Genomic DNA, 23,121 nt, shown 5'->3' with positions numbered 1-23,121 from the left:
ACAAATAATATTTTAATTAAATAAATTAAATAACACTTAATGAAATATTTTGATTGGCAAATAAATTGTTTTAAATGAAAGGTCAAATGATTTCTTATAAAATATAATAATTAATATTAATTTTCATCTCTCATATACCTGTTGACTTACTCGTACTTGACTAAGCATTAAGCGGTACTGTTACCTAACGTTTACATGTATATTGTGACAATAGTCAATATTCAAAGTATGTGGTTTTGTTATTAAAATATGATTCAATATGAAAACTCAAATATAATAAAAGTTTATCTAAGTATATTAAAATATGATTACTTAAGTAAAAAAAATGTAATACTAAAAACGAAACAAATATAATATTATGTATTTTATTTGTAAAATAAATGTAACTATAAACAATAAAATTAATTTTATTTACGACTTGAAGAAAAGGATCGTAATATCCAAGTTCGGTTCAATGTACCTATGTATAAAAATAAATAGTTCTTTTTTTAAACTTTTCTCAAAACGCTCAAAACGACCCATAATCCGTTCCACTTGGGTTTGTATCACTGACGCTCACATGCTAGTGGAACGGGAAAAACTACGGTCTTGAGCGTGAGCGTTTCTAACGTCATCTGGAACGCGGGGATTGTCTCTATGTATTATAGTACATAGCATGTACATAGAGACATTAAGAAATTAAAAAAAAAACCCCGCCAAACAACTTTAAAAAGTAATGAAATAATATATTTTACTGACTTTTAGTTTAAATAATTCCTAAGTGTAAAGTGTAAAGTTCTCACGGTGTGTCGGGGGACCGCCAACAGTGTCTTTTGCATTTTGTATCGCCATATCACTGATTATTTCTTGATTTGGTTCGCTGAAAACTGACCCTTAAAGTCAGTAAAATATATTATTTCATTACTTTTTAAAGTTGTTTGGCGGGGTTTTTTTAAATTTCTTAATTTAATTTTATTTCATGCTTTTTAAATTTGTGTTGGTAATAGTGCAGAATAATTCCTATCAACAGGATCATATTATATTCCAATGAATACCATCTTGGAATGTCCTTTTAGATGAGTCCGTCAATATGAGTCCAAACATGAAACATCCACTTTGGGTTCATATAGAGCTTGGCTCCTATAGAATCCAGGTGATACTGCAGCAGCAGCATGCAAACATTTATTGGTTATCTACATCTTACTAGTTGTCGCAATTAAAATGAGCCCAAACACGAAACCATTGCTCTAAGTTGGTGAGGAGTTGGGTATTCTATTGATTACCAGGTGATGCTGCAGCACCAGGTCAACTTTCCATTAATGTGTAAATATTCATAAATGTCACAAACAAGAATGCAATAAAATCCACCAAACGACTGCAAGTTGCTAATCAGCCTTTCACGAACCAGGTGAACCACGATTTTTCAGCATGGAGCAGGCTGATGATGATGAACTATAGCTAAGAACACTCTCAATTAAGTCAGCTTTCAAACAAAAAAAACTAGATCAAAATCGGTCCACCCGTTTGGATGCTACGATGCCACAGACAGACAGACAGACAGACCGACCGACAGACAGACACGTCAAACTTATAACACCCCTCTTTTTTGTCGGGGGTTAAAAATAGGCAAATATGGTTTTTTATATAGGAGCCTCCTTAATTTTAATAAAACTATTTAATTTATTTTAAGTTTATTAATTATTATTTAAGTTGCCATTATTGATATCGGGCAAAAATTACCAAAAAATCGGACAAATACGAGTTGTACTCGCGCACGAAGGGTTTACAGTTTACTTTAATTTTACCATCAATTATTATTGTTATTAAAGTATGTATAGTGAGTATTTTGTGAACATTTCAAGTTCCTACCTTTTGGCATTACTGATATCAAGCAAAAAATAGCAAAAAATCACGCTTATTTTGGGGCTCCCTTAAATATTTAATTTATTTTGTTTTAAGTATTTTTTGTTATAGCGGGAATAGATTTACACAATTTGTGAACATTTCAGAAGTCTATCTATAGTGGTTAATAAGATACTGCCTGGATAGACAGACATCGAAGTCAGTAATAGGGTCCCGTTTTACTCTTTGGGTACTGAACTTTTCTTTATATTTTTACAATAAAGATAAAATGAATGTGGAGATAAATAAAAGATAAATATAAAAAAAACAAATTTATTTAAAATTAAAAATAGAAAATTATAAACGAGAACATGGAATCGAACTTAGCTTCAGTCACTTTCTTAGCCTCGAAATCTAACGGGTATTTGGGCACACTGCACTTAATTTAGGTCACTCAACAACGCGCAGGATCCGCACATGCTTCCAGAAATTTTCATTATTCATCAAATCTCTCCTGCAAATCTTTTATAATATTTTTAAAATTTGCTATTTTTTTTATTACTTTTGCCCGCGAACTTTTTCATTCCATGTCCTTATTTTACTTTTAAGACACTTTTTCTCTAACTTCTTGATTTGAGTTCGTTTCTGTAAACAAGATTTTTATTTTTTATGAAGTTTTAATCTGCATTCAAAGTGAAGTTACATTTTTATATATAAATGTATATATATTTCATGAAATTTAGTATATAGGGGGTTTCGGGGGCGATAAATGGATGTATGATTGCTAGGAATAATTTTTAGAAAATATCATTTTATTCGTGTTTTATCGAATACCGAGCAAAGCTCGGTCAAATAGCTAGTAATAATTAACATCAAACACTATAGTACAGCGATGCTTTAAATAAACTGCTGCATCACTTTTAATTTGGGTTATAGAAGTTTGATGTTTACATGAGTAAAATTATTATTAGAATGAAAACAAAGTGACTATTGAAATTACATTGATTTTGTTATGATTATGTGTTGTCAAACAGATAAGAGGCGGATTAAGGTTAAAATCTTAAATCTTTTAAAATAAATGATCAGATTCTTCATCTTATATTTTTTTTAATTCGATAAAAAGTACATCACTAAACGTCAAATCTACTAATTTCTATGTTGATTAAATATCGAAAATCAAGCCATGTTATATTCTATTCTGTCACAAATCTTATTTAATATCTAAATAATCTAATTATTAACTAAATTAGCACATACAAAGTCAAGCCATCAGTAATATAACAAACATTTTAGTAAAAATATAAACATACCGATTCATGGACAAACTTTTTTGGTTTTCCGTTTTTCTTGAGCCACATTCAACAACATGCACTTAGGCATTATGTATTTTCTTGTCCGTAATCACTATACAGGGTTACCTCGTAAGTCGACCTAGATCCTTTAAGGGGCTATAGTTAAGATAATTTCTGACTGATTTGACTATGAAACACCCTATCCTAAATCCAATGGTTTTCGAGATAATCTAATTTTAAGTATTTTTCATAAACAGTCTATTTTTTGCCTTTTGTTGTATCTCCTTTTTTTATTCTGAGGCTCTGGTATGTTTGTTTATACGTTTTATTTTAGAAAATGAATTGCTCTATCCATAACAATAAAAAAAAATACAATTTCAGAATAAAATGAGTCGTAAAAGATGGTGAAAAGTGAAAAATCAAACAAAAATAAAACCTAAGATGTGTCTTTCTTTAAGCGATACTTAAAAAAAATCTATGGAAGTCTGTTTGCAGATAAGCTTAAAAACATCTCCATTTTGTCAGCTATCCAAAAAGGTATAACATTATAGGGTAACATCAAAACCTCATAAAAAAAACTTTGTTAAAAGGCCCACAGGTAGCAAAAATTCCGGTCTTTTGTTAAGTATCCTTGTTTGAAATAGGATACGTGCGAGCGAGATGAGATACGTTTTGTGTATGTGGGAGTGAGAAAAAAGATAGTTTGAGTTACTTTGGAGTTTGGATGACTAAACAAAAGATTTAGCTTAGTCTGCTCATGCGATTCGTCCGTGGTAGATGCGATTCTTGCTCTGTGCTCTCTCTGTTTTTTGACTCGGCTTGTATTTCTGGACTGATCCCGTTTTATCTTCGTGACTACCTGTGCTTGCTTTGTGGACAATATGCTGACATGTTATTGTGTTACGGATATTGCGATGGTGTATCATCAAGAGCTCGTGCCGAATACACACGACGGTTTCCTAACCGCCGCGCCCCAGATGTCAGTGTGTTTGATGGAGTTTACCGACGAATTAGAGAGACTGGTTCAGTTTCAAGACGACGGTCTGACCTGGGTCGTCCACGTGTTAATGATGACGACGAACAAGATAACGATATAGTACAACGATTTAGATCAGATCCAACTACAACAACGAGTGTTGTTGCCCGAGATCTTGGATGCTCGCAGTGGAAAGTGTGGTCCACCGTCCATACAGCTGGCTTATACCCATACCATTACACGCCCGTACAAGTCATCGAAGAAGGCGATCCTGTGAGGAGATTGGATTTCTGCAGATTTATGCTGCATGCCGATTTAGAAGACCCAAATTTTTTTAAACGCATTTTGTGGACTGATGAGTCCAAATTTGACAAAGATGGTATAACAAATTACCACAATGCTCACTATTGGGCCTCAAAGGCAGACGGAAATCCAAAAAAGAAAAGAGCAAAGGGATCCCAGAGGCGATTTAGTTTGAATGTGTGGATGGGTATAGTTTGTAACCATTTAATTGGCCCATATTTTCTACCCGAAAATTTAAATGGAGAAACATATGAAAACTTTTTGACTGAAGAATTACCACAACTATTGCAGGACTTACCGGCGGAAATCACCCAAAATATGTGGTTTCAACACGACGGTTGTCCTGCACATTACCGAAGATCAGTCCGACAATTGCTAGATACGACGTATCCCAATAAGTGGATTGGGAGAGGTGGACCTACACCATGGCCAGCCAGAAGTCCCGACTTAACCCCCATGGACTATTACGTATGGGGACACATGAAGACTTTGGTGTATGACGACCCCAATCCCATAACGAGTGTAGAAGTTTTACGCCAAAAGATTATTGATGCAGCCGATAAAATGCGAACTACACTAACAACTGGAGTAGTTAAAAGTGCTTTGAGAAAAAGAATGCGAATTTGTGTCCGAAACAGAGGCGGACACGTAGAAAATGAACTGTAAAAACAAAATTTAATAAATATTTACTGTTTACATTTTTTTGTTTAATTTTTAGAACTAACTAATATTTTTATTTCAATGCCCGGGGAGGCTATCATCTGAGTTTTTTGTAATAAAAACTGCTATTACCCTATAATGTTATACCTTTTTGGATAGCTGACAAAACGGAGATGTTTTTAAGCTCATCTGCAAACAGACTTCCATAGATTTTTTTTAAGTATCGCTTAAAGAAAGACACATCTTAGGTTTTTTTCTTGTTTGATTTATCACTTTTCTCCATCTTTTACGACTCATTTTATTCTGCAATTGTATTTTTTTTTTATTGTAATGGATAAAGCAATTTATCTTCTAAAATAAAACGTATAAACAAACATACCAGAGCCTCAGATTACAAAAAGGAGATACAACAAAAGGCAAAAAATGGACTTTTTATGAAAAATACTTAAAATTAGTTTATCTCGAAAACCATTGGATTTAGGATAGGGTGTTTCATAGTCAAATCAGTCAGAAATGATCTAAATTATAGCCCCTTAAAGGATCTAGGTCGACTTACGAGGTAACCCTGTATACAAGAATTAAACAGAAATATCTATGAAATTTCCAATAATCATCTATTTTAGTTTAATAATACGACATTTTGACAGTTTATGTACCTTGGAGAACCGAATCATAAAATGGCGGACCGGCCACAGTATTTTGATTTGGTATCTAGCCAGACTCTATAGACCATTATGCCTAGTCTACTCTATAAAAGTCAGTGACCTAGGTATAGTCTGTCAAGAAAGTGAAGAAATTAAAAAGTGGCAACATCGTAGTGTCATTCCTTTTTCCTTTTTGATTTGAAACGGACGACACTACGATGTTGCCACTTTTTACTTTCTTCGCTTTCTTGACAAGCTTATATTATATTATATCAAAGATTTGGCCGTGTAAGAGGCACCTTTCATTTCCACTTTTTTTTTTAAATAAAATTCTTCATTAAAATTTGGCAACTATGTTGGCAACATTTTGTCTGTCAGGTCACGTGACCAGCTTGCGTTTGAGAGCGCATTCACAGGTATGGAAATTAGTAAATTCCAATTGAAATAGTGTTTAAATTTGGATAATTCAATAGTTTTAAGGTAAAAATTAAGTCTCTTTAAAAATCGAGTGCTGGGGTGTTTAAAAGCAGTTTGTGAGTTTGTGTTCTTTTCGAATAATTCGATAACAAAGACTGTCATTTTGATACCAAGAAGGGTGCTTCAAGAATGGCGTCCCCCACATGTGCCGCCTATTGAATTTCGCCTGGCTATAATGCACGTAGAATTGATGACGTTACCGCGGTCTGTACGTGAGGATGTGCATTTTCGTATATCTCCAACGTTTTCTTCCGAAACCCAAGCCGTTTTCGAGTTCCGATTGAATCTAGTGTTCCGATTTGCTGTAGTGATTCATTGTCTCCGTTTGTGCAAAATTACGAGAAAGTATGATTTTAAATCTTAAAAAATGTAGTACACATTTATTCGTTATAATTCAACTTCCTTTGCGTTACGACTTAAATATGTTTTCCTTAGCAAGTAGACTAATGTTTTGTTTACCTGTTTTCCGTTAATCAGTGCAATCAGCGCTTCCGTTTGCATCGTTTAAAATGACGAGTATTGTTATTGAAGGCCCATTGACCGTATAATGCGGTAATGTTTACAGTGAGGGTATTAGAAGAAATTATAAAAAATCTAATTGGAATACCGTCTTAGGTTAAAAGCTAGTAAATATATACCTACTATCTATTTTTGTATGCGAGTGATAGTTCCAATGCAAAATATGAGTAATTTTGTCACCATAACATACTCATAACCTAGTATAAATGGCAAATAATACTTTAATGCAAATGCAACATACAAACCTTTCTATTTTTAAATAAAAATGATTATCAGCTCTGTATTAAGTGTCAGTCATGACAAACGGACCAGCAGGCTAAGCATGGCCACAGTAGAAATGCAAAAGAATAGAAACGCTGACAGTTTTGCAAAGAAACTGACAGCTTTTCTTTGTTACTCTATCACTTTTTCTACTTTACCATAAGAATAAACCTTTTTATGGTGACCATGCACCACCTGCAGATGATGTGTAATAAATAGCATTAAAATTATAAATTGCTAGTAGGCTGATGTATTAGATTTTTTTAGTATTGCCAATACTTCAAATCAGAGTTACTAATATAGTAAACCTAAGCATAAAAATCATAAATAAATAAAAATGTTAAGCATGTTATACACATTATACATAATGCACAATATTATACAGTATTAAAAAATATAACTAACAAATTTGGATTCAGTAATGCCATAAAATTACAGTTATTAACATCAACTACTTTCACACAATTGTTTAGCTTGAGCTGTGAGAACAATTCTTCTAAGATTAAATAGACTATTTGTAGCTTTTTGTGGCAGGCGTTTAAACTTTTAAGTTCTATATTTTCTTCTAGGTTAACTTAAATTTAAAAATTTCTTAATCATCATTAAATAACCTCATTTCTTGATTTTATTATTGACATTTAACTATCAGCATTGCCTTGTAATTTTTTAAAGTTTATTTACCACCTATATAATATTATTATTATGTTACACCACCAAGTATAATATATCCATGTTAGAATAGAATAGAATATACTTTATTGCGTTTAAGACATTGTACAATACATACTTAAATTAAAAAAAGCTTGGAAGACATTGCTTAATAGCAATAAAGCATGCTATTGAGCAATTTCTTCCAAGCAACCTTTGGTATCTATAGGGGTACAATAATAATTAACTTAGGGTATACTGTGCACTAATAAAAACTATAAGTATTGAAACTTAACAACTACTTAACTTATCATAATATTAATACGCGAACGAAAAACTTTGTAACCCTTTTTACGAAAAATGCAGGTGTATGAAATTTTGCACAGTTATAGCACAATAGACATAACGACCAGTAGTTCGACTGCAAAGAAACGGACAGGTTTTAATATCTGTCAAATTCGTCGGGTTTCACTAGGATTATGAACGGAATGTGCCTCGCGCTGGCTGATATAATTTATTTTTAAATATTTAAAATAAAGATTTCAAAATTGGATTCTGACAATTTTAATCGTATGTGCCAAAACACAAACAACAATGCGACCAAAGAGGAACACGTCCAGCGAATATGTCATATTTTTAAATTCGTAGGTAACAAGTTAACAACCCTAGCGACGATTTTCGTCATAATACGTCAAATTTAAAAATTTTAACATCAGTTCTAAGTCGGCATACTCTATCATTCTGTCTACTCTGGTTATAGTTCATATGGTGAAGGAGTGCATCGAACTAATATTATTTTGAAATTATGCTTTTATCATACATTTTTTTAACAAATAAAACATTACACACACTACAACATACACACATGAGAAATGACAGATTTTTGAGTGACAAGCCTATACATACGAATTATACTCTTTTATTTATGGTTGAAGTCTGTTGACAACAAGGTGACAAATTGAAATTGGATTATAGTTTTTTTTATTGAATCTAAGATATTATTAGACAATGCTTACACGGCCAGTCTGAGATCAGCTAAGTCACAGAGACAAGAGTTGAAAAAAAATTGAAGTCAATATTTTTTACAAAATATATGTAGTAGTCCTAATGCCGTTGAAACTAAGGTCGAATTTCGACCATTGGGCGATCTCTAGTATTCTAATAATATACCTATGTCTAATAATTACATAAACATTTACATTCTAATACACAATAAGTAAAAACTTATGCATCTTCTTTTGGAACTCCTCGTTTCATGGTTCCTAAATCTCAGAAAGAAAGAAAGAAAATAAGAACAAAACCATAATATCAAAATGATAAATTTTGATATTATGGTTTTGTTCTTATTTTGCCAAAGCAAGCTTGTTAGTTGTTAATTAGTTCTCAAAGGGTTATAAATCTAATGTCTTTTGGTCAGTAAGCTCTCTTCTATGAACTAGTCTACAGATTGTATCTTTTAATATATTTATGCTGTGTTGTTCTTTCACGCCTTTTGTTTTCTGTTATTTTGGCTCAGCTGATTTGGCTCAGTTATTTTGGAAAAATGATCTAGTAAACTGTCTTGATTGTTCATAACATTTTATTAGGTAGGAATTCATAAGTTGCTTCCTTAGGTTCCCTAATTCTTCTATTTTATCTAACGAAATCTTAACGAAAATTATTAGAAATAAAATTAAGTGTTTGTAAAACTTTTACTTACATCATCTTTTATTGCATTAGTTCTTGAATGAGAAGGGCCTCATACTCTAATTATCCATGTAAATGTTCCTCAGTTCAGTTTAGGTAGCTATAGAACCGCAATAAGGAAATACTAAAAAACGAAACCTTAAATTTCCATTTTACGTTTCCCCCTTTTCAGAAAGTAGCAAGTGTTTTTAGGTAAGATAAGCGTAGTGCTGCTAATTTGATGGTCATTGACTTCAAACAGCTGATTGTAGTAATGTTTTTTCATAAGGGGGGTATTACATTATCATTTATATTGGATCATTTCTATGATCATATATAGGATCCAATATATATGATCATTTGATCATATCTGCGTATTACATTATCATATTTCATTGATCCTATTTTACGTCATATGTGGTTTCAAAAGCCAATGGAGAGCTCTAACGCTGAAAGGTATTGACGTCAGGGTTACTAGATCTCAGAGAATTCGATGTGTCAATAGACATCGTCATTTTTAATATGGCTTGTTTTTTGTTATTTCAGCAAGATTATCCAAGTATATAATTAGAAAAATAATTACATTACATTATTTGAAACATATTAACGAACAAGAAATTAAAAACTCTTTTTTATATTAAATAACTGGCAACACCTATTTCTATGACCGTATTGGATCCAATCTCTCAGCAAATGTCAAAAATCTATGATCAAGGAAGAAATGAATCATATGTCTAAATTACATTATCCAAAATCATTGACTCAATGATCTCGGATCCAATATATATGATAATCTAATATCCCCCTAAGACAAAGTCTTTGCTTTCTCCACAAAGAGTACTCTGTTAATAATTAACAGAGTACCTTAATTATTAAGGTTAACATTTTCATAATAATTAATAGTGTCCGACTGAAGGTCTATTTTTGGCCAAAGCCGAAGCCGATTAATCGGCAATCGCTACAACCTTCGGCCGAAGCCGAAGCCGAAGGTTTATAATCTTAATCGCACGATTCTCAGTAATTAATTTTTAACCGACTTAAAAAAAGGAGGTTATCAATTCGACACATATGTATGTAATATTTTCAGAACTGCCCAATTTTCGTATATGTTAGTCTGTAATATGTATCAGTGTTTGAACAAATGTGCCAAATTACAAGTGTATGTATGTATGTATGTTTCTATGTTTGTGTTCGCATGTCTCCGGAACTACCATTCCGATTTCAGTAATTCTTTTTTTGTTGTACTAGGTATTGTTCTACTTAGGGAATAATGTAAGTTTAATCAAAATCGCTTCAGTAGTTTGGGAGATACGGAGTTTTAATTCTCAATAACATATAATTTTGAAGTCGGTTTTGTCTTTTTAAAATACAGTTATATTCAATATGCCTACAAGCTACAATTAATTAAGTACTTCAATAATGAAGGTTTACTAATATAATATTGACTGTCTCATAGAGAAGTTGCTTTAGAGATGGTAATAAAAGTTTGTGATTTCGTGATTTATCTGTTACTTAATAATTTGTGGATTGCAAATAATTAAGTTTAAGGAATGACTCAATGTGTAGTTCGAAAACGGATGAGAATTCGGAAAAAATGAATGAAGTGAAAATAGAATCAAAATTATAGAGAATTTAATAAGTTTTTTTTTTCATCTCAGAATGTTTTTTGCTACAACGCATCGTTTTTTAGTTTTTTGGCCAAAAACCTACAATTGAGACTTTTGTCACTCTCCCCTCACTCCAGCTCACCTCCTAGACTTCAGGACTTTTAGTATGTTTTGTCCCTAAGCACCCTGAATAAGTTCCAGCAGAAATCTCTTAGGTTCCCGCTCACGCATTCTACAACTACTTTATTGACTGAACTATTGTAAAAAATAATAATTTCATAGTTATTTCACAAATAACAATAATTAGACCAATCAATCAGTCTTTGTTTTAGTCGACTAGACCAAAACTAGAGTAATAAATAAAATAAACAAATACTAACTTGAAACTTCTTAATAAATTTTTTTTATGAAATAAGGGGGCAAACGAGCAAACGGGTCACCTGATGGAAAGCAACTTCCGTCGCCCATGGACACTCGCAGCATCAGAAGAGCTGCAGGTGCGTTGCCGGCCTTTTACGAGGGAATAGGGTAATAGGGGAGGGTAGGGATGGGAAGGGAAGGGAAAAGGGGAGGATCGGGAAGGGAATTGGGCCTCCGGTAGACTCACTCACTCGGCGAAACACAGCGCAATCGCTGTTTCACGCCGGTTTTCTGTGAGAATGTGGTATTTATTCGGTCGAGCCGGCCCATTCGTGCCGAAGCATGGCTCTCCCACGTATAAATAATAATTAAATGATTTATTAAGAAGTTAAATAAATAAATGAATAAAATAGCCCTTTATTCTGTGTTTACAAGTTTTCTTTACAAGTTTTTTGGTTTAATTGTTCACATCAAAATATATAATCAGTGTCAAAAGTTTGATTTATTAGATTTAACACAGTGTGCCTCGCGGCATAGGCCTCCTTCAACGACTTTAACTATTTTAATTCTTTTGGAAGCTGTCTCCAGTTTGTGTTTTAAATTCTCTCGTAAGTAAGATAATATGTGTATGTCTGTGTTTCTCTGACAGCCTGTGACAATTTTTGATTGTAGAAGGATTGCTAAGTTCTAGTATGTCAGTGATTCCTACAAATACTATAATATTCTAAAGAGTTCTAGTGTTCAAAGTTTTAATTTGGAGACTTTTGCATCTTTTCTTGTTCGTTGAAGGGTGATGGTCTGACGTCTCACGGGGACCAACCGGATTGAGACCTTTTCTCTTAGTATTTAAAAACATAGTTGGTTGCTATTGGAGGCGACATTTGTTCTTGCGCGGTTCATGTTTTGAAATGCGTTAGTTTTATTTATTTTTGTAGCTGTGTTGCTGCTGCCAGATTGGTCTAGATTTTTTGATGGTGTTTTTGATGGGGACCGTTTTCTTTTGTCATTGCCAGTTTTCTGGTTTACCCGTGGCTTTATTATGAGTTTATCATATTTAATTATAGCTACATTACCTTTCTCGTTTTCTTCTTTCTGTCTGCTTTTCAGTTCTTTTCTCGTTTTCAAAACTTCAGGTGGGTAATCCTCAGTGGCGTAAGTAGGTGTTATAAATTTCTTGTTATTTTGTAGAATGTCGTATTTTCTGCATTCCAGGGTAAGTCTTATTAGGATAGGTCTAGTTTTGTTGATGTTCTTATTGCCCAGTCTATGGACTTCGCTGATTTCCCATTTGTCAAAGCTGGTGATGTCTGCTTGTTCTGCCATTGTATTTAAGACTTCTAACACTAAGTCCAGTAAGTCTGTTCTTTTTTGTTCTTTCTCTTCGATCCCGTGAAGTATGATATTATTCTTTCTATTGCTTTTCTCTAGGTGTCGAACTTTCTGTTTTAACATGTTCACTTCTTCTTGGAGTTTCTTTTTTTCTTCGAAGAAAGGTTTCAATTTCTCATCAATCGTAAGTGCCATAGATTTAGCAAAATTTTCCGTCAGAATTGTTGTTTGCCGTTTAAACTCGTTCTTAATTTCCTTTATCGTTTCGTTCATCTTTACGCCGATATCTTTTATAAAATCTTCCATTTGTTTTTCCATGTTTACCGTATCACCTTTAGGTTGCCGCTCTGTCTGTCAACTGTCACTGTACCGGAAAACGTCGGTTGACTTGACGTTTATAAGTTGTCAATTTGACGTATGAAAACGTTGGCGCTTTGTAGGTAGCTATATATGTATACGTATATATGCTTTCGTCCTTATTTCACTGTTTTATGCTCGAAATCATACGAGAATAGTTAAAACTTATGGCTTATCCTTTTCACGGGTTCTTGCACTGCACTTTTGTTTAGTCCTTGTGGTTTACAGCGGTATTTTCACAGAAATTAGTTTAAATCCCGCACTGAAGTTACGACACGATGTTACTTGACAGAAGCCGAACCGGAAGTCGATTAAGAAGTTAGTGTTTGTTTATTGTATTTGACAGTGAGTCCCAGTGGCCTCTGCATACACGACCGGTCCGTCGCTCTCTCACGAGTCACTCAGTCCTTCGTTCAATTTCGACGGTTGATCGGACCTTCGGCAAAGCCGAAGTTCGGCTTTGCCTTCGGCCGGGTTTTAGGCCGAAGCCGAAGGTTTCGCCGAAGGTGGTTTTTTTGGCCGAAGGCGGCCGAAGCCGAAGCTTCGGACACTAATAATTATAGAGAGCTTAGTAGTTTTATTTAGTTTTTTATAAACTTTAAATTGTTAAAAATTCGCTGATAAAGGCGCTTACGCGCCTTGCGCTGTCTGGATTGACAGAAAGAGATGGCACACCTTAATATTGCCATCTTATTCTTATCAATGATGGCTAACATCCAATTTTTTTTTTGTTTCAGCTGCTTGTAAATAGAGGCTGTAAATATTAGCAGATAAATATGAGTTTGGGTGCGCGCGCCACCAAGGGTGGTGCGAAGGGTAAGGAGGGGAAGCAGGAGAAGGGTAAAACAACAGAAAAACCACAACCTAAAGAGAAAACAAAACCACAGGTAAAAAAATTAAGAAACAGTTATTTCTTAAATATCTTATATCTTTAAACGAGCAATTCTTGTGTATATATATATATATATATATATATATATATATATATATTATATATATATATATATATATATATATATATATATATATGACATTTTCTTTGGATACCGAGCGAAGCTCGGTCAAACAGCTAATTATATCTTCAGTGAAGAGCCAAATGAGGTTCATATTAGAAAATAGTCGTATATTTCTGTTGTAGAATATCAAATAATATCATTGGTTTTTTTGTCCCTAGGCCACAACTGAACAGCTGCGTATGGCAAACATGATTGACCGTCCGAGTGAAGATATCTCTGATGTGCGAAAGAAGGTAAGTAATTCTTCAATAACTCCTTTTATAGTTTAATCTGGTCGTATTCAATTGTTTTTCTATACTTACATTATCAATAATAAGTAGCGAGTATGAGATATATTTTAAAACTAAGGGTATCATGAAAGTTTTAGGTTGAAGTTGATGTTTGTGTCATTATGCAGTTTGTTTACATGTGAAGGTTGTTGCTCTGACTCAACTCACGTCACTGATAGCGTGTGTTTTAACAACAATACTTATCAATTATTACAGATAATAAATTAAAACGTAACAAAAAATAAAATTCTTTACTGCTGCAAAAGAAGTTTATATGTATAATAAAGGCGCGTTCCTCCTGCCCCGCTGCCCGCAAAATTCGAGGCTGAGGCCTCAGGCATGGGCGCCGGCAGGGGGGTGCCAGGGGGTGCGCTTGCACCCCTTGGGAATCTCGGGATCACCAGGAATTATTGAAATAAAAAGCATTTTGTAACACTATTACCATGCCGTACAAGGCAAGTTCGTAATGTTTCTACACTAAGTGTTTTCTGTGGACGTAAATAGACAGTCACTTTTGTTCGTAAAAAGTAAAAAGAAAAGAAAGAAAACTAAAATCTGCACCCCTTGGAAATTATTTTTGCCGGCGCCCATGGATTTTTTTGTAATTCTACCCCTGAGGGGTAGAATTAAAAAAAAAATCTTTTGTGGATGCCTACTTTATCCTTTATTCTGATAAAGGACCATGTATGACAAATTTCAAGTTTCTGGTTCAGTGGTTGGGAAGTCCTGCTCCTAACAGTTTATCCCCCTCTGTGCCTGCAGGTGACAACCCTCATGGAGACAACGCACCGCACGGAAGAGGAGGTGTGCTCGGCGCTGCACGACGCTGACAACGACGTCGAGCTCGCCTGTAACCTGCTGCTCGAGGACACGCTGCGGACACAGGTAACTGGGATTTGACAACGTCAAACATTAGCAGTTCTTTTTTTAAATTACTAGCGACCCGCCCCGGCTTATCACGGGTATTAAATATAAAGCCTTTGCATGGTAAAAGGTTAAAGGAGGGGAAGTAGGTTAACTCCGGCCCAATCCGCGATATAATAACCTACTGTCCCGCCCGCCGCCTAAAATTGACAACCCTAAGTTGTCAATTTTAGGCGGCGGGGTGGACGTGTGGGCACTGGGCGCGACTGACCGCGCTTCGTTGGCACCGCATGAATAGCGGCAGCGTCGCGGTCTCCCGACTTTTAATAATAAGTGACTCTTGATTGTGCATATTTTGTGCATATTTTGGCCATTTTTCGTGCATATTTCGCCATATTTGCATGCATATTTCGGCACTTTAATCGTGCATATAATCCGATCGTGAATCTAATACCTACTAGGAACTTTGTATGGAGCAAACGTTCGAAGGTCTGTTTTACGTGATTTTTGAATTGTCATATCTTGAAGAATATTTAAGCTATCAAAGTCATTCTAGTAGTCATATCAAAGTCGTTTCTATATTTGAGAGGTCTTTTAATTACCAATATAAAAAAAAATAGTCACCATGCCTACTGTGACATAAGGCGTCCCCCACATTAGGCGTGCGCATTCCTCGGGCGTGTGAACGAAAGACCACCGCATGCGGCGTGCGCTTCGCTCGTACGCTCGAAGAACGCGCACGCCTAATGTGAGGTCAGCCTTAAGACACAAGTTCTGAGCCATATGACACCCCAAAAAGCAAAGAAAGTGGTGGAAAGGAGAACAAACATGGCAGAGCAATTTACATGTTTGTGTACGCGCGTTTCGATAACGCTTTTTCAGCGTTTATGTTTATGGTAGGGGTGAAGACAGAATCTGATATTACGTAGAATTAAACATTTAATTTTATAGGGCCAATGGCAGACTACGGAGAAGAAAAAGAACAAGAAGCCAGCTGCCAGTGCCGGCAACGGCGAGGTGGATAGGGAGAGAGACCGCGAACACACGCGCTCTCGCTCTGGCCCCAGACCCAGTAAGTACATACTATTGCATACTCTTTTTAGTTTCAAGACATTATGATAATATGGTTTTTGATGTCGCCTGACTTTTTTAACAATTCATTCTTTATAACTAGGCAATGAATTGTATAGTTGTAAAGAGTTTTATAGTGCAGGGTGAATCCTGTACGACACGTGCGAGTTAACTGTACACCTCGTGCTGTGTTGTCTGGTACCGTTTGCAAAAATTCCAGCAGAGTGCACACTGCACAGTTAATCTTGCACGTGTTGTACTATAAAATTCACCCTCTATAGTCTATACGTTTCGTTGTTTAGGACGCGGTGAAGGCGAGGGCGGTCGCGGTCGCGGCGGCGGGCGCGGACGGGGAGGCGGGCGCGGTGGGCGGGGCGGCGGTCGCGGCGCGCGTCGCGGCCCGCCCCGCCCCCCGCTGGAGCGGGACAACAACGACTGGACCAACAGCGCCGATCCTGATACCGGTGAGGATTGTAGGGACTGCTGGTAGTGATAATGCTACTGATGATAGTGCTGCTAATCGAGACAGTACTGCGGTCTGCGGTTATTGACTCCCTGTCAAAAACTTGTCATTTTCTATATAAACCGCAATTGACAATGAAGTATAGATGTTCCTAGTAAAGGGCGATATCGTTTTTACATACTCGATGTGAACTGAATATGACGCATATCACTTAGAACTCATAAAGAGTTAGAGATTATCATTCCAAGAGTTACCTAGAGGTTTTCCGATAAATCTGTAATAATCTGTGTCTTTATAAGAGGTCAAAATATTTAAATATTTTAAATATAGTGCGAGCATTTTTCATTTAGCGCCTCGCCTAAAAAGGTCAATGACCGCTACCGCCATGTTTCGCCGAGTACAGTATAGATGCTGAAACTGATGCTAATACTGCACAGTGTATTTTTTGTCCAAAAAATTGGCCATGCCTTTTTTTTTTGGAAATCTCATACAGAAATGTTATGTAAATAATTTATTAGTATTTACATGCATTAATTTCTTATTATGAACAATAAAAATTCACTTTAATTATTTTTTTCAAAAAAGTTAAAAATGGCCATAACTTTTTAAACATTTACTTAATTGTCTTCTTGATTATTCTGATCGAGAATAATAAAAAAACACACAATTTAACCAAATTTACATATTTCTCAAACAAGTTTTTAAAGACTTATTTACGATTTATGTTTTTTTTTCTTTAATTTTTTATGAACGTATTTATAATTATTTGGATTTCATTTTTATACAGAATTGTTACTTAAATGTACTAGAATTCGTTTTAAAAAAAATTTGATCCAAATAATAAAGGGCACCGAAGTTAGAGGTTTCCAAAGTTTTCTATGGTAACTATGGTTTTAGGGTTATCAATATTTCTATACCAAATTTTTTATTCATTTGAATTTTTTTTTTCCTGTCTCATATTAAACAGAAGGTTAGAGAAACTACATTGAGTCACTAAAGTAACTGGATAAATCGAGAAAATATTTTATTAATGCCATGAAATATTTTTGAGCAGAAACAAAAAAAAACGGCTACTTTTCAAAACTTATTAATCGGGACTTAACGCGACTTATTCTAGTAGTAAGTCCCGATTAGTAAGTTTTAATTATAATGCAACGCGATAGCTTAAAACGGTTACTTTTATTGTAGTTTTTAAATATAAAAATACTTCAGTAAAGCAATATGCTATTACAAAAGCTTTGCAGTTTTCATATTAATTTGAATCCTACAATATATTATACTAACTTGAATTTTTTTACAAATTAAAACTTTTCTAATGTATACATGGTGAGACATTTAAAATCTTTCATAATTATATTTCCGGTATAAAATGGTCTCATATAGATTTAACTATAACCGGAAATTTATTGTTTAATAGGTAGCCGGTTCCGGTTTCGGATTTTATTCTGGTCCTTTTTTTTGAATGTTTTGTCACGTGAACCAGGTGTCCGGGTTCCAATTAAAAAAAATGAACATTTTAAATAATTTTATTGGGTAACGTATTATAACAAGTAAAATATTAGGTATTTACGACGACGCCTAATAATAATTTGTATAGAAAATATAAAAAATTATCATACTTTCATTGGACTTAAAATAAATCTTTAGTATTACAAAAATAAGTGTCTGTTTGTGATACCAAAACGATCAAATTAAGATCCAGAGAAATTGAATGTCACGCGAGCGAAGCCGCGCGCAACAACTAGGTAATTGAATAAAACTATGTTTTCACTTGAAATTCCTGAAATAATACTCTACCAAACACACAGTGTTTCGACTAGTACATGCAAACAAGACAATATATTTATACTTATTTATATTAAGTATTTAAGTATATTCATGGCATGTTACTATGTTAGATTTTTTGACTGACTTCAAAACTCAATATAAAGAGTGGAACAGCATTGAAGCAAAGGTGAGCAGAGTAGTTAAGTATAACGCGAAGAAAATGTAAACTGTGGATAACATAATGAATTTTTACGCGGGCGTAGTCGGGGGCAGTAGCTAGTAAGTAAAAAATGACTTACATTTGTTTTGTTGAAGTTATGAACTTCATTAGAAAAATGAGCATAATATAAAAACCTACTTCAAATATTATTCAACTATACGGTAACAACGCTATCCAAAATAATATAAAATTGAATAACTCCAGTGCCCCGCCTCATTTAGATCCCATTTTTTTGGGTTATAAGTAACAATAAAAAGAATATTTCAGTCTTAGTTTCAAATCCAAATATGAAAAGACATGGCGTAAAAAAAATTAAAACATAAACTTACAAAATCAGTCATAAATACGTTATCTTGAACAAATAAAGCCTGGATGTTTTTCGTTATCGTAGGGCTTTTAAGACACTGTTTAGATCAATTAATAAAATCTTAAAAGAATATCAAACTTTTGAGCTATAACTGTTTCTATATTTTTTCTGTTATATATATATATATATATATATATATATATATATATATATATATATATATATATATATATATATATATATATATATATATATATATATATATATATATATATATATATATATATATATATATATATATCTTAATATATATATTTCTTGTGTGCGTGTGTATGTGACTGAACTCCTCCTAAACGACTGGACCAATTTTGATGAAATTTTTTGTGTGTGTTCGTGGAGATTCGAGAATGGTTTAGATTTACAGTTTGGTCTACTGGAAAATGTTTTTTTAATGAATTTCTTATTTATAAGGAGTTGTTGATTTTGGAATGTTTTACATTAGATCCGGCGGACGGCGCTATCATCGCATTCAATATTATTCTATTTCAATTTTAGTTTGTCCTGACAGATGGTGCTACGATTAATTTGAAAAAAATTTTGTTATTCAATTCATGTGCTGATTAAAATATTAAATAAATAACACATAGGCTACAATTTTAACCGACTTTCAAAATGGGGGAGGTGTTATGTTCGTTTTCTTATATTCAACGATTACTCCGCCGTTTGTTAACCGATTTTCAAAATTTTTCTTTTGGTATATAGGGTATCGTCCCAATTTGGTATTATATTCAGAAAAGTGGTGATCTGATGAAGGATCCATAAGTAATCGAGGGAACTCCTCAAAACTTATAGGGAAACATATGGTGACTTCGGTTTCGTGAGAAGTATTCTAAGCATATGCTACCAACAAGTAAGATTTTGCACCGAGATATACCTGGTATACCGTGGTTCGGAAGGTGCTGAGAGAACTCCTGATTCTTTATAGATACAAGTTTGGGAGTTTCGGCGTTGTTTTAAGAACAGAAAGCATATGCTACTATGCAAATTACATTCTTCATCATCATCATCATCATCATCACTACCATATTATACCATTTCATAGTCTTTTAGATCGAGACTCGAGTTTGTCAAGCGATACTTAAAAAAAATCTATATCTACCTAATATTATAAACCTGAAGAGTATGTTTGCTTGAACGCGTCAATCTCAGAAACTACAGGTCCGATTTAAAAACTTATCTCAGTGTTAGATAGATCATTTATCGAGTAAGACTCATCATTTATCGAGAAGGTTATATTATATTATTACTCTAAGACTAATACGACAGAAGAAACTCAGGAAAATGTGGGAAAAACGGGGGAAATATTTTTTATGGGAAAATGTACCTACGGATTCTGTAAAATTTCAAATTTACGCGGGCGAAGCCGCGCGGGACATCTAGTATATATATATATATATATATATATATATATATATATATATATATATATATATATATATATATATAGTATATAGGGGGTTTCGGGGGCGATAAATCGATCTAGCTAGGAATCATTTCTAGAAAATGTCATTTTCATCGGATACCGAGTCTCAAACAGCTAGTAATATTAGTATAGATAGATGGTAAACATTAATTTAACTTTCATTAAATCAACTGAAATATAAAAATAAATCAAAAACCTTTTAATTTCATAAAAATAAACCGTATTGCTGCTGTGGACCCCTTCATGGGCGAGTGCAACTCGCACTTGGCCGGTTTTTTACCTGTAGCTGGTGCATTCAGTATAGAAATTAAAATAGGAATAGAGAAAATTATATTAGTAGTTAACTTTGTTTTAATTTTACATTTTTACTGTGTTTCGATTAAATGTAACCATTACTATATAATTACTAGTATTTTTAGTTATTTTAATTCCTACAATTTATTTAATTTACCATTTTTATAAAGTGAGCTTAAATAGTACATAAGTTCCTTTTATTTACATTTACAATATTTTTCAGGTGGTACCGACAACTTCCCCGCCACAGAAGATTGGGATAATGAGGAATGGTCAGGCTCTCTTTCAGACACCAAGGTAAGATTTAAATGGCTTTATCACATGAATGAACAAAAGATCCACACTGTATAGTCACAGAATATAGATTAGTAGTACCAACAGAATTCCCACTAGCGAAACCCGTTTAAAGAAATAACGACTCATGCTACCATACCATAAAGTTCTAATTCCGATCGCGCAGTGCTAGGTGCCTACAATTATATTTACCTACATGTCCGCTGTCTTTCTATCGCATAACTCGTACCTTTTCTGACGAAATCAAGGTTTTCGCCTTTTAGAAAACAAAATATATTTTTTTTATTACTATTGGTACGAATAGCCAACCTTTTTATAGTAATATAAATTTTAGTAATCCAACCTATATTTTATAGTAGTTTCATATATTTTATTATAGTGCAGGAAAATTTTACAATTTAAACATAGTAACTTGTGTTTATTTCTGTGTAGTTTGTGTGTTTGTTCGTATGAAATTGGTTTATTTGCTATGTTTGTATAGTTTTTATTTACTTTTTGTATTTAAATACCTTATTCAAATACATATTTCATTGGCCTTTTTTAATTGTTCATTTTTATAAGATTTATAACGATTTTCTCACAGCGGTTAAATCAGTATCATGAATTAAATTCCTCTATAATCAGTAAACAGTAAATACGCGACAAAAAATCTTGCGCGTGCGTCACCGCTCGCTTGTGAGCCCCCTATGTTTTGCCACCTGCGGGTGGTACTTACAGTAAGATACCTACACGCACGAGTGAGACAGGCCTGGTATAGTGCAGACGTTATATTGTTGTACATAATATTTTGTTTTGTCCTTTGTGTAATATACTCAAAAATGAGGACATGGACAAATGAGGAGAATATATTATTAAATTATTAAAATTTATTTATTTCAGACAATTACAGTCCATATTTGTTAGTGGGTAGCATAAAACTTATCCTATGTTAGTTAAGATTTTAAATAAAAAGGAAAACAAAAAGACCAGAGACGACTCAGGTGAGTCAAGTCACCCAGTTGCACCTCTCACATGCAACTCAGTGAAACGACCCAAAACTGCTGAGTCCAGCCTCCCTGCTATCATTTCCAGGATGATGTTGCAACTACCCCTTAACTTTTCTTCCTCATGATACCATAAAAATCATCAATGTGAGCATCTGCAAACATGCCTGAGGCACTACAGTACCGGGGTAATCGCACCAACGCCCTGAAAATGTTATTATATTGCACTCTGAGTGCATTATAGGTTCTCTGTGTATAGTTGACCCATAGACCACTCGTGTAAAAGCTTTGGCAATATGCTTTAAACAATGTGAGCTTAACGTTCAATGTACAGCGAGCGAATCTATGAGCCAGCATATTGTGTGTCACATTACCATATGTGTCACAGTGTGGATCTTTTTTGCTTCAGGTTAAGGCTGCGTTTCCACCAGAGCTGAGCGGAGCTGTGCTGCGAGGATTGTGTTTTTGAGAACCAATAGCATCGCCGCGCTGAGCGATGTCATGGCAAAGTCACGTCATTGAAGCGATTCTATTGGTTTTCAAAAACACATTCCTCGCAACACAGCTCCACTCAGCTCTGGTGGAAAGGCAGCCTAAACCTAAATGATATTTCTTACTTACAAATAAATTTTAAAAGTCATTTCAATCCATTCTATAATTTTTAGTTATAGTAGTAGTTATGCCATATAATGAAATTATAGTACCTTGAAGAAGAGTTTCTCTGTTATTTTTTGTGTTCGTATTTTTTTTAATTAAGCAAAGTACTCTTTACTATAACTGACATTGACTTACCAATAAAAGCTACAGCTTATTAATCTCTCTTATTATTATGTACTCTGATTTATAATCTCGGCCAATAAAAGCTTTAATTTCTTTATTTTTCATTAGCCAATCTAATATCTTTGGCTGTTGTACTGAGATTAAAAATCGGAGTGGACAGTGTCACACTAACAATAATAACGAGACTAATGATGCTGTATGTGTGAGTGTGACGTGTAACTGTAGATGGTGGTCCCGCAGGTGTTCACGCCCAGCGCCGCCGCCGCCCCCGCGGACTCCGCCCCCGCTGCTGCGGTGAGTTTATTATTGTCACTACAAAATTAAATATCTTAAGACTTGACGTCACATTGTCCCATTATCTTGAGACTTGACGTCATTTTGTTGCCGCCTC

At 34.2% G+C, this 23,121-nt stretch overlaps 1 protein-coding gene across 12 annotated transcripts in view; it reads left to right on the top strand.

The window, feature by feature from the left end:
• Window positions 1-6,056: 6,056 nt before the first annotated feature.
• The window catches only part of LOC121727566 (protein lingerer-like), a 34,766-nt gene continuing 17,701 nt past the window's right edge, over window positions 6,057-23,121 (top strand). For 3 of the 12 annotated variants that reach the window (XM_042115468.1, XM_042115461.1, XM_042115456.1), the window contains exons 1-8: window positions 6,417-6,518; window positions 13,657-13,806; window positions 14,094-14,168; window positions 14,967-15,089; window positions 16,020-16,140; window positions 16,442-16,603; window positions 20,897-20,970; window positions 22,956-23,024. In XM_042115468.1, coding sequence (XP_041971402.1) covers window positions 13,696-13,806; window positions 14,094-14,168; window positions 14,967-15,089; window positions 16,020-16,140; window positions 16,442-16,603; window positions 20,897-20,970; window positions 22,956-23,024 — 735 coding nt within the window. In that variant the 5' untranslated portion in view covers window positions 6,417-6,518; window positions 13,657-13,695. Of the gene's footprint in view, window positions 6,177-6,413; window positions 6,519-13,656; window positions 13,807-14,093; window positions 14,169-14,966; window positions 15,090-16,019; window positions 16,141-16,441; window positions 16,604-20,896; window positions 20,971-22,955; window positions 23,025-23,121 lie in introns of those variants that run through there. The other 9 variants (XM_042115467.1, XM_042115462.1, XM_042115469.1 and 6 more) reach the window with 8 other exon arrangements.

The sequence above is a fragment of the Aricia agestis genome, chromosome 6, assembly GCF_905147365.1.
Source record: "Aricia agestis chromosome 6, ilAriAges1.1, whole genome shotgun sequence".
Taxonomy (NCBI): domain Eukaryota; kingdom Metazoa; phylum Arthropoda; class Insecta; order Lepidoptera; family Lycaenidae; genus Aricia; species Aricia agestis.
The sequence above is the reverse complement of the archived record's forward strand: the minus strand, read 5'-3'. Positions and strand labels throughout refer to the sequence as shown.